This window comes from Camellia sinensis, chromosome 14 (genome assembly GCF_055761805.1).
Source record: "Camellia sinensis isolate YWXY chromosome 14, ASM5576180v1, whole genome shotgun sequence".
Lineage (NCBI taxonomy): Eukaryota > Viridiplantae > Streptophyta > Magnoliopsida > Ericales > Theaceae > Camellia > Camellia sinensis.
The window spans coordinates 141,863,918-141,877,054 of record NC_138974.1 but is presented as its reverse complement, the minus strand read 5'-3'; the positions used below and the strand labels follow the sequence as shown (position 1 = coordinate 141,877,054).

General features: G+C 29.6%; 1 protein-coding gene and 2 pseudogenes across 2 annotated transcripts; 1 reads left to right on the top strand and 2 right to left on the bottom strand.

Annotated features, from left to right (window-relative positions):
* Positions 1 to 5,394: 5,394 nt before the first annotated feature.
* On the bottom strand, positions 5,395 to 8,739 carry LOC145806756 (large ribosomal subunit protein uL14-like). Of its 2 annotated transcripts, XM_082904549.1 has the most exons (4): positions 8,605 to 8,739; positions 8,227 to 8,511; positions 6,374 to 6,415; positions 5,395 to 5,660 (listed from the first exon to the last, which is right to left on the bottom strand). In XM_082904549.1, exons 1-4 carry the CDS (start codon positions 8,615 to 8,617, stop codon positions 5,578 to 5,580), a joined length of 423 nt encoding a protein of 140 aa, XP_082760675.1. In that variant the 5' UTR covers positions 8,618 to 8,739; the 3' UTR covers positions 5,395 to 5,577. The 2 variants fall into 2 exon arrangements, with proteins under 2 accessions (XP_082760675.1, XP_082760676.1); XM_082904550.1 differs by lacking the exon at positions 6,374 to 6,415.
* Positions 7,161 to 7,298, bottom strand: LOC114286834 (small nucleolar RNA snoR137; annotated as a pseudogene).
* A 2,956-nt stretch (positions 8,740 to 11,695) lies between the features above and the next one.
* Positions 11,696 to 12,858, top strand: LOC145807348 (uncharacterized; annotated as a pseudogene).
* The last annotated feature ends 279 nt before the right edge of the window (positions 12,859 to 13,137 follow it).

The window sequence follows — 13,137 nt, the reverse complement described above, 5'->3', positions numbered from 1 at the left end:
CCAAAATATAACCTTCTGCGACCAATAATATTTGGTCGCCAAAATTAATGATCATTCGCGACTAATTAATATTTGGTCGCCAAATGTTATTTTTTTGCGACCAAAATTTTTTTGGTCGGCAAAAGTGGTCGCAAAATGTATAAATTCTTGTAGTGAAAATCTGGTAGTCTTTTCTGGACACATAGAATTTTTGTTAATTTTATATAAAAAAAATTCACAAGAATGATGTGATAATGTTATTTTCGTAAATATAATCCAACTCAAACTAGGGCTCCATTTGGTTTGGTTTTGAAAAATAATTTTTCAAAGTCATTATTTTTTCGTATTTTTTTTATTTTTAATGATTTTTTTTCATATTTTAGTTATTTTTTTAATATTTTAGATGCATCTAAATTAGGGGCATCTAAAAAAAAATTACCCAAATATGAAAAAAAAAATTATCAAAAGACAAAAAAATCACAAAAAAATATCAAAACTCGAGAACTTTTTTTTTTTTTACAATTATCTTTCATTTTTTAGTAATTTTTTTCATATTGGAATCAATTTTTTACTTTTTAAATGCACCTAATCTTGATATATCTAGAAAATAAAATAAAATTGAATTAAAATATAAAAACATTTATTAAAATTAAAAAAATACGAAAAGCAATAATGATTTTAAAAAATTATTTCCCAAGACCAAATCATTGTTTTGCAGCGATCAATAAGTATATACAATTTATTTGAAAATTATATATATATATATATAATGAAGCAAATATTTTTAATGTATTTACATTATTATATAATGTATTTACTTGACCATGGTTTACTGGAATCTAATTTTTTCTAATTTTGATGACTGTCTTCTTATATTAATTTCTTAGAGCATCTCCAATCTAAAGCAACTGCCAAAGTCATAATATGGCAGTTTGGGCAAAAATGACTTCTCCAATGACATGTTATAGTAGCTGCCAAATTTGACAACGGTCAAATCTGTTGTCAAATTTGGCACTAGCTTTGGTCAAATCTGTAAATATTTAAAATAAACGCCATATAAAAATGCAAAAGCTAGTAAATTGTGATCTCAATTGTTAACAAATAGTAATTATATGGGACTGAGTTGGAGAGAAGTGTAGTCCGGTTTAGTTGAATTCTTGATATTTACCACGGATCTTACTTTGATAATTTGAATTGTTTATTTATTTATTTTTAATGATGACAAGTATGATTTAAAATTAAAACATTTATTTTTATTTTTTTTAAAGAAAGTTCATTTTCATGAAGAAAAATGTCATTCATTTTTTGAAAGAAAATTTTGATGAAATTAGATGGCTACGATTATTGAGTTAATAATATTTTTTTCTTCTTCACGGATGGTCAATACACAAAGATGCGACTCTATCAATCAAGTATAATTCGTGGTGAACACAACAACACTGATTGGACTTGATTGTATCCAACTAGAGAGAAGTCAATCCCTAATTATAATGCTTTACACCACACCAGCCACCTAACCCATCCATCCATGATAGCGATCATATAAAACATACAAAACAGTAATACTAGGGACTTTAACAAATACATTAATAAATAAGTTTTTTATCCGTGCTATGCACGATTTCTATTTTTGAAATTTTAAATATAAAACTTTATGTTTTTAAATATAATATTATTAAATAATAAATTTTGAATGTATGCTTAAATGGTTATGCAGTGAAAGTAAAACAGTAATATCATTTATAAAAAAAAATAAAGTGTCAAAGAATAAAAAATTATAAAAATAGTTTAAAATATATTGTTTATATCTCAGATGAAAGTTAAGAAAAAATAAGAGGAGCCATACAAATTTAAATAAATAGTTTGAATTATTAGTTTTCTTTTTTTTTTTTTTTTTTTTTTGGTGTGTACGCGCATGCGCAAATTACCTTAGAAATTAGATGTCAAACATAATTCAATTGAGTTCGAAAAAATTGCATTAGCAAGTGAATGAAAAATAAATAAATAAATTCAAAATAAAAAAAATTCAAAAAAGTTTCGCTAAAGACGAAAATAAGTCAACAAATCAAATAGTTTAAAAAAAAACTTATTTCATCTTCTATGACAGCCCTTAAAGTATAATTATTTTTTAATTATTTTTTTATTTTTTCGATTGATCTAGTCGAATAGATCCTAGAAATGCAAAACCTTTTTAAAAAAAAAAATCATTGAAGACAAAAAACAAAAAAACAAAAAACAAAAAAATAATTAAAAAAAATTCAGTCAAACCTACCCTTGCTAAAAGAATACAAGAATACTTAAAAAAAAGAATTTGTGCATTTGAAAACACACCAAACAAAATATAAAACACTCAATAGCTTATTATTTTAGAAGAAAGGTCTTTGAGTTGAATACAATTTTAAAATCCGGAAGGCTCTCTAAGCTGGCTTGGCATGTCAAGTTGTTCGCGCAGTTGGCAATAAAGACACTTTCCTTACTGAGTGAGAGTTTGGGATTTGCATTTATAATATTTTTTTTGTTGATTTTTTTATTTTAATTTTAGTGAATTTATTTTTAATTTTTTTAAAAAAAAAATCATTTCTATGATTTATTAGACTAGACGGATAAAATATGTAATAAAAAAATCAAAGAAATCCAGAAAAACATAAAATAAGTTTTTTTTTTTTAGGAGTTTTTTCATCTTTAGATATATTTATATATATATATATATATATATATTTTATTTTTTAGGTTCTTCTAGACTGGATTGGCCTTCAAAGTCAAAAAACTTAACACAAATTAAAAAAAATCACTACAAAAAAATCTAAAAAAATATATCTTATAGTTGTCTACCATAATATATGCACAGTTTCTTAGTAACAAATTTTTTAGGGCAAATTACATATACCCTCTTGAGGTTTGGCTAAATTACAAATACCCTCCTGAGGTTTGAGAAATTACAAATTCCCCCCTGGATGCTATATTTGCATAACAAATTAGGGGGTAATTTGTTATGAAATTTAAACCTCAGGGGGTAAATTGTTATGAAAATACAAACCTCAGGAGGCGGGATGTAATTTTCGAAACCTCAGGGGGTATCTGTAATTTAGCCAAACCTCAAGGGAGGTATATGTAATTTGTCCAATTTTTTATGTTCTCATTGACATCAAGGCATTAACTGTGAAACTACCAGATCGAAAAAAATAAATAAATAAATAAATTATAATTGAAAACATTAAATTTACAATTTAAATCCATGACTTTACGTTCTTCCTTTCAACAAACATTAGAAAACAATAACACACACAAAAAAAGTGCGATTCTCCCATTAATCCCAAAAGAAAAAACTTTGCATTTGACAAAGAACTTTACTTGAAAAACCAGCAATTCACACAAATCAATAACCCAAAAAATCCAAAATCACAGTTCTACCATTCCAAAATTGAAAGTAGTACCAACAAATTAACAAACGAAAAATCCAGGCATCATAACCATTCCCAAGTAGGGTTTCTTGAAAGCAAAAATAAAAAATCAGAAAAACAGAACTTGAACTCGTGAAGAGAACACGAGAGATAAAGTGAAGATTACCCACAGCTCCAACACACCCATCTCAGAAAAACAATTACTATGCACAGAAAGAGAGAGAGAGAGAGAGAGACTCATATAGCCGATGGAGATAGCTGCTGTCGGAGAAGAGAGAGAGAGTGCAAAACCTAAACTGTGCTTGTCAAAACATATGGATATGGAGCGAGTACCCCTCCCCGAACCAACCGAATGGGAATTTAGAACATGACCGACCCAACCTGACGAGTTTAAAAAAACGAAAATAAAATTTTAAAATTTGTTTGCTAACAAAAAATATGAAAAGAGATTTATTTATTTTAAAAAAAAAATTCGAACATTATGTCTTAAAATATATATATATATATATTAAAATTAATAAGTGCTTTTATGTTTCTTTCACCAAATTAATTTTGACTGGATTAGATGTTGTAAATGGTGTTCATGTCATGTCATTTATATTCGTATCAAAATTACTTCAACATTAATTTAATTGATAAGCATTTTCTTACAATTTGGCTCTATTTAGTTGGATTAGGTTTAAATTTTACAAAAACATAAACTGAATCTCCAAAAAAATAAGAGAAAAAATCAAAATTATAATTATAAACTAATAAATACACAAAAATATATTTTTGGATTTTCAAACATTATTTATATCCAAAAATAGAAAATCATATGAAAAAACCTAAGTTGCTTTTATTATTATTAAATTTTTTTCTGAATTTTTTTCCAGCAATTAGGAATGGGAGTCATGTCATGATGCCTCATGTTCGTGTTATTCTAGGTTTGGATCACAATTACTTCAATACTAGCTCAATTAATTTATTATTTTGTGTTACTCATTTATTATTTTGTGTTATTATATCATATCATTTTCTATCCGTGTTTAATTCGTGTCACGTTAACGTTTTATTGTCAAATATTCTCACCATTAACTAAAAATTATATGAAATTTTTTTAAAAAAAATTCCACGAGTCAATTTAATAAAACTAATCTTTGTTGAATGAAGTTATTCAATATTTAATTTCAACTCAATTTGATCATTCTAATTTACAAAAACTACATCTTATTATTATATTATTTTACTAGATTAAATCAAATAGTAGACAAAAAATATATTATCTTCAATAAAAACAAACAAAAACTTATATTAACCTTAAAATTGTATTTTACATGTAAATGTCATGATTCCCCCATAATAGAAATAATATTATTCTTTATCACGTTACTTTGATTTCGTCACAGATCAAATACAATTCATTTAAATAAAATAAAAAAAAAATTATAAAATGAATAAGACTCACATATATATAATAAGTAAAAAATAATCCCAAAATAATATACAATAAATAAGACTTCAAATAAAATCTATTTATGTGCAAGTATTTTGAACGAAAAGCTTATCACATTGGATGTCTATGTTATATCTGAACAGATTCACTCTATCCATGCATATGTTTACTTTTTTAATTTAGTCACTGTATAATCCAGTTTTCACCATATAAGATTTCAAAAAAAAGTCAGCCAAGTATTAAACTTAAAATTTTAACAAGTTTCAAAATAAATTCAAATTTAGTTTATTTATATTACAAGCCAATCTCATAACTCAAACAATAAGGCCATTGTTAATATTTAACAATAACCCTATTGGTTACTGTATAAAACAATAATTAATATTTTCAAATTATTACTAGCTATGAGGGTGTGCACCTTAACACATTAATATGGAGCAATGGGGTGAGGATGCTAACAGACCAAATCCGACACTATAACATATATCAGCCATGTAAAACACATAATACTCCAAAATTAATGAATAATTACTCAAAACGAAAAAATAAATAAAAAAAATAGCACAATGAAACCAAAGATACTAAGAAATTGTTCATCCTTTTCAGACCACAAACAAAAATAGCCATAGCCAAATCTAGCATCACATCATAATAAGCTCAAAACCAAAACATTTTAGTTCTGACAGGCCCAAAACAACCAAGCCTGATACCACACCTAGACAAACAAAACTGATTGTTCCAAATCACTTGCTATTCAACTTCCTAAACAATAGCATTTGCAGCACTAGCAATTCTCGGCCACAGATCAGCACACTCCTTTCCTATTGGACCTGTTATTGCAGAACCTACAAACACCAATGCAAAAAAACCAAATGAGAATCACCGACACAAAATATGAAGGCTCGGTTTCATGGAAACGAGATAATTTCAATATTAATCATGTCCTCACGTAAAAGCATATGATCATGATTCATGATCATTGATGTTATTCAAACAACCTACAGGGGAAAAAATATGATGGGTCAAACGAGATAGTTCCTTAATAACCCCTGGTCCAAAGTCAGATGATCAGAAGTGAATGGTTCCCTTGATCAATGATAACTTTAAAGTGGTTCCCCAACCAAAATCACAAAACCCAAGTAACAAACCAATCAAGTTAATGGAGATTCCATACCAACATCAAGCAAAAAAAGCATGGAATGAATATTTGAAATTACTAAGATAACAATGAAGGTAATTGTACAAAAGTCCTGCGTGCACCAAAAATATGTCATTAACTCAGCAAGGAATTAAGAACATCTCAACCAGAGGCATATTCCACCATATAGGCAAAAGGAACTGTTCAAATATTCAAAATTGCAACCTGAAAGCTATCACAAATCAAATCTAGGTAAACACACAACTTCATTTCCAGTTTAACACAGGCCACAACATAACTTATGCCAATTTCATGTGCCAACATAACTTCAACAAAGTGGTCCAATTTGGTTTTCACTTGGAATTTATGAGGGCCGCATTTACCACATCTATCAAATACATCATCACATGTAAGTAGTACCTTTCATTTCTCCTTTGGGATTCACAATGACACCAGCGTTATCTGCACATACAAAAACATAAGTATGGCATTTCCAAAAGAAGAACTGAATAAGATAATAGTTTGCATTTAGAGTTCCCAAAAGAAGCAAGTAAATAAGCAAATAAGTTGATAGCAACACCTCATTCCAATTATAAAAAATGACAGTGGTTGGTTTTATTATTTTCCAACAGCAACAAAAAGGAATATAATACTAGTCTATGATAGATCATATAAAGATTACATTTATGTCATATTACTTGACATGCCCCCACTTTGGAAATTATAAAAACTGAAAGACAAAAGAAAAAAATTAAAGCCACGTACTGCCAAGATTCTAGGAGGAATATCGAAAAATCTAACACAATTGCAAAATCAATTTCAAGCCATTATACAAAAAAAGAAAACATCATTCAATTACTTATTACACAATTGATCCATAACCCAAAAAACTAGACAGCATCAGATTCAAAGAGCATAACTTTATTGGTAATTTGGTACCCAAAAAAATACAATCAAGCTACCTAAGAATTAACTAAAATGTGGATTCAAATGCACAACATGCAAACACTAAAAATAATCTCTCCCCTTAATTTGGAAATCTCGCTGTATGAGAAATAAACATTAGGCATGTAGAAGACTAATAATAAAATAATTACCAACTTTCTTAAGGCAGCTTAGCTGATTCTAAAATAAACACCGAATTTAACTGTGATTTGAATAGGGGGATTATAATAGTTAGCAATTTCACCTGCAAAAACATTAAGTAAAATTTACCAGATGACAGGTAACACAATGCAACAGAAGAACATTATGCTGTTTAAAACTGGCAATACATTCTTTATATATGCTTCCCGATATGACTGACCAACTTTTAGAATGGTCATTCGCCTTTCAAAAAAGCAACCTCAAAGAAGGGTAAGAAAAATCAAAGTACAAATCTCGAGCTACAAAATTTAACCTCTCACAAAGCTAAAAACACATTATCAAGGATTCATCAAAACTTAACCCGAAAACAAGCAAGCAAGATTCATAGGATGCTTAAGCAACAAAAAATAGGGGGAGAGGACACATGAGCAAAACAAACATATACAATATATTTACTTCAATGAAACTTGAGACTATATAGAATGACATTAAGTAGTCTGTCGATGTATTGACTTATGAGTTACAATATTAATTAACTTAACAAAATTCTATATACTGGATGAAACATTTAATTTGGTGCAAATAATTAATCAGAATCAAATCGCAAAAAAATAAAAATAAATAAATAAATAAATAAAAATAAATTATATCAACTTCAAATAAGATTGAGTTTGAAAAAGGTCATACACCTCTACTTAGATTAGCAAGTGCTACCAATGCATTACCACACCTTCTGAGCAGGATCTCAAAATTGACTCCTAATTCATAAATGAGAATAGTTATATTTTTTGTGTGGGCAGAGATGAGTACTGTAGGGACAAGCTTGTCTTCAACTACCCAATTCCAAGCAGAACTATATATATAATCTCACAATTACAAGCATAACGGCATGAATAAAGCTGTTTAAGAAGCCCCCCCCCAAAAAAAAAAATACAATATAAAGAGAAGGCTTTAATACTTGCTATACAATTCAAATGAATATATATATATATATATCAAACTTCAAGATTGAGGAGCATAGCTTCAAATACAGAGAAATTGTGGTCGCGGTATCGATTGTTTTCTTAGAGTGATCAAAGTAACAACAAATAAATCAAAAGCCATACAAATTCCCATTTTCAAACACAAATCATATAAAATAGTCTAAACCCAAGTGCCATCAATGGAAACAAGGACGAAAAAATCACCTTCGAAGTACATGAAGACACCGTCCTTTCGGCGCCAGGGCTTGCGCTGGCGGACGATGACGGCGGGCATGACCTTCTTCCTGAGATCTGGCTTCCCCTTCTTCACGGTGGCCATCACCATGTCTCCAACGCAGGCCGAAGGCAACTGATTCAGCCTCCCCTTGATACACTTCACTGATATGTTGTACAGATTCTTCGCCCCAGTGTTGTCTGCACAGTTCACCGTCGCCGCCACCGGAAGACCCAACGACATCCTGAATTTGTTCCCCGCCGAACCACCGCGACCTGAAAATCCACACAAAAAACGAAACAACACAAATTCAAACGATAAATCTGTTTGGTTACTGAGAAAATGTGAGAATCGAAAGTCTGACGTACCTCGCTTCGACATCTTGTGCTCTCTCTCTCTCTCCCTCCCCTCTCTCCTCAGAGCAAGAAGGCGTAGTAGCTAAGTTGCAATGCTAGGGTTTTAATTTATATGGCTTGTACCTTTTCTGATCTAGGGTTTTTAAATTGAGGGGGTTAGTTTGTGATTGACTAGCCTATTATATGGGCTTCTCAAGCCCAAACTAGTGTCGTAGTAGTGGACAGTGAAGATCAAACATTAAGCCCATCTGCGTTTATAGGCCGCCAATCGCAACTAAAAAAAGTGTAGATTTTGGATATTCGACCCATGACAATAGATATTTTTTAGGAAAATTTACGCATAAATCTTAGTTTTTGAAAAGTTGAATCATTTAGTCTTAAAAGTTTTCTTATGCTCTATTTAGTCTCATTTATACATCATCATGATGTTCATGATGTAAATGAATCTGATGTTTCATTCTATAATTTCAAAATTTATTGAAATCTGATGAACATTAGATGTGTGAAATCTAATGTTTGAAACATTCATCCTATAATTTCAAACATTATTTGAAATCTGATGAATATTAGTTGTTTGAAATCTAATGTTCGAAACATTGTAATAGGACCTTTCAGTCTATAAGAAAACTTTTAGGACTAAACAGTGTATAAATTATTAATTTGGAATTTATTGGTGCATCTGTTTAAATTTTAAATTATACTTCAATTAAATAAATAAATAAATTAAATAAAATATGCTTGAAACCAAAAAAATAAAAATTAGTCTGGTCCATTTGTTTAAAAATATTAGTTTTAGTTCTTGCATGATTTAATTGAATTATAATGAAAGTTTAAATATATGTTTTTTATGACTTAAAATCAAACATTTGTTAAATGCCCAAATTTGTTTTCTTAATAACTCACATTGAAATGATTATAAAAAGGGTTAAATTTATTTAGGGTAAATTACACTGACACCCCTTGAGGTTTATGTTTATTACAGTTCCCCTTTTACCTTTTGGAAATTACATCTCCCCCTGAGGTTTAAAGTTTCATTACAGATTCTTTCTCAGCAGTTTATTTTTTTTCAATACCAACTTTGCCCTCACTAGGTAAATTACATTGACACCCCTCGCATTTTAGAAATTACAATCTCCTCCCTAAGGTTTAAAGTAATATTACCAATTGCCCCCTCAGTTAGTATTAGTTGGAAAAAAAATTCATTGAAAAAAAAATTTAATTGGAAAAAAATTTATTTGAAAAAAAATAAATTGAAAAAAAAATTCGTTAGTAAAATTTTTAAATTTTTGTTTAAAAACTAACATAAACTTATTTTTTAAATTTACATTTTTTCCTCAAATTTACAAACTGAGACAACCGTTTATCAACCAAAAAAATTATCAAATAAGTTTTTATGACATTTTTTAAAATTTTTGTAAATATAAATTGAAAACTGAAAACGAAATGGTTACCAAATAGGCTTCAAATGGTAAAAATGTCGTAAAATTAACAGATAATTAAATAAGTTACCAATGTAAGAAATGACTTATCAAAAGATACTTAAGCTACGTACGGTTTAATTTTTACAAAAAAAAAAAAAATTAAAAATTAAAAATTAATCTGGTTAAGAAATAAAAAATAAAAAATAAAAAATAATTATCATTTTTATATAATTTTTATCTTTCGAGTGGTCAGAAATAATTTTTTACAAATTAAATTGAAACATCCATACGTATGTATATAACATGCCCAAAAGTTAAAATGATAATTATTTTTTACCCTTAAATGATAATTATTTTTTATTTTTTATTTCTTAACCAAATTAATTTTTAATTTTTAAAAAAAATTTCTAGAAATCAAACCATACATAGCTTAAGAATCTTTTGATAAATCATTTCTTACGTTGGTAACTTATTTAATTATTTATCAATTTTACGATATTTTTACCATCTGAAGCCTATTTGGTAACCATTTCGCTTTTAGTTTTCAATTTATATTTACAAAAAATTTAAAAACTGTCATAAAAATTTATTTGATAATGTTTTTGGTTTATAAATGGTTGTCTCAGTTTGTAAATTTGAGAAAAAAACGTAAATTCAAAAAATAAGGTTATGTTAGTTTTTAAACAAAAATTTAAAAATTTTACTAATAATTTTTTTTCCTAATTAATTTTTTTTTCAATGAATTTTTTTTTCAACTAATACTAACCAATGGGGCAATTGATAATGCTACTTTAAACCTTAGGGAGGGGATCGTAATTTATAAAATATGAGGGGTGTCAATGTAATTTACCCAATAAGAGCAAAATTGGTATTTAAAAAAATTAAATTGTTGAGGGGGGAATCTGTAATGAAACTTTAAACCTTAGAGGGGAGATGTAATTTCTAAAAAGTGAAGGAGGGAACTGTAATAAATATAAATCTCAAAGAGTGTTAGTGTAATTTACCCATTTATTTAACACTCTTTAAAATAAAATTAATAAATAACAGCGCATGTATATTGTAAGGGAAATAGAGTGTATGCCTTATACAAATTTTAAATTAGTGATAAAATTTATAAATATTAATAACTAAAATTTTTAAAAAATTATGAACTTATAATTATTTTGTGAAACTACCGTATTTGATTGTAATTTCTACTATATTGGATTAAGACCTTATTTGGGGAGTGAATGAAAAGTCATTACAAGTTTTTACATTGTTCTTTTTACTTTTTTACATTTTTTTTTTATAAAAATCAAAAAAGTAACTAAAATAGTAAATTATCAAACGAGCCCTAAATAAATAAACTTTGTTTGGGGAGTGGCTAAAAAGTCATTATAAGTTTTCACATTATTCTCTTTGCTTTGTTACATATGTTTTTATAAAAATAAAAAAATAATAATTAAAATAGTTCACTATCAAACTAGCCCTAAATAAATAAATATTGAATTTATAATTTTTTTTTTTTTTATGATTGGGTTTGGATTTCATTTTATTTAGCGAAGCCGGGGCCTTAAGGTGCAAAAACGGAAGTACCCTTCCATCACTTTTGAGATCAATGGTCCGACTGTGTAAACCGATAGCCAGAAACGATGTCCTACAATTGTACTTCGCTGCTGGCCTCAACCTTACGTATCCTAACGATGATGATGACGACGAAGCTCACCACCACCAAAACCAACTCCAAAGCATGCCACGTCAGCCCTAGAATGTCACTAAACCAACAACAACCCCCAAACCCTAACCTCCTCACAACCCTCACCAGACTCCTATGAGGTCAGTCTGTTCCACCCCAACTCCTCATCTCCACCGTCCGTTCCACCTAGTCTGCCGCGTGGCACCTCATGATGTCCCAACTCGCCCCCTCCGACCCGACCGGCCGTTACACCCGACCCACCTCCCAATTTCACTCCACCCAATTTTCCCACCAAAAAGCAGGCATTCTCCATCTCTACGTGGGCCTGCCCTGCCCTTGGGTCCACCGGACTTTGATCATTCGGACCCTCAAGGGCCTCAAAGATGTCGTGCCTATCTCGGTCGCCTCACCGGGATTAGACGAGTCGTGGGAGTTCCGGCATAGGGATATTCCAGATGGGGATAGGGTTAAGGGAGGTTTATAGGCTTCAGAGATGGGGATATGATGGCCGGTCCACTGTTCCGATGCTTTGGGATGTGGAGAGGAAGGAGGTTGTGTGCAATGAGAGTTATGACATAATTGAATTGTTCAATTCAGGTTTGAATCGATTGGCGAAGAATCCTGATTTGGATCTTTCACCGCCATCATTGAAGAAAAAGATTGAGGATTGAAATCAGATCATATACCCTAATGTTAACAATGGTGTCTATAGGTATATTGCATATGATTCAACATTGGACTTCAAAGAATTATTGAAACTGCTTGTGCAAATATATATTGGATTTATGATTGTATGATGCCAAAGGATTGTTGAAATTTTGTGTACAAATCATATTGAATTGTGGTTGTATGGTGGTTGCATTGTACAGGTGTGGATTTGCTCAGAGTCAACAAGCGTATGATTCAGTAGTGAATGAGTTGTTTAGTACATTGGACATGGTAGATGATCACTTGAGTAGTTTTAGGTATTTATGTGGTGATGTGTTGACCCTAGCAGATATATGTTTGTTTACAACTTTGATTAGGTTTGATCTTGTGTATAATGTTCTGTTCAAATGAACGAAGAGGAAGCTGATTGAATATCCAAACCTTCATACGTATATGCGCGATACCTATCAGGTACCAACTTGTGCTATAACTGTTATATTCTTAAGTAGTCTAATGGTGTAGAATATATGATATATAGGGTTATTATGTTAGCTTGCAATCTACAACTTACCCATTTCAATGTTCCGGGGACTCATTGAGGAGAAGAAACATCAAATCTAATTAAGATCGAAATGCTGATTGGAAGAGGCTTTTTATTTTCTCTTTTCTTGATAAATAAAGGGTTTTATTAGATTTGTCATATTTGACTATCTGGGCGAGAGAACAAGTTGGTGATGATGTACATGAATTTTGGTGATTTCAACAATCATCCTTTCATCATCTATGTCAGATCGGTCTGGT

Bases quoted from the DNA above. Each gene is read 5' to 3' on its own strand.
- LOC145806756 (XM_082904549.1), bottom strand. The intron at 6,416-8,226 runs GTGATTTTTTCG...TTGTATGTGCAG, and splicing joins TGTCTTCATGTACTTCGAAG to ATAACGCTGGTGTCATTGTG. The intron at 5,661-6,373 runs GTACTACTTACA...TGGTGTTTGTAG, and splicing joins TCCCAAAGGAGAAATGAAAG to GTTCTGCAATAACAGGTCCA.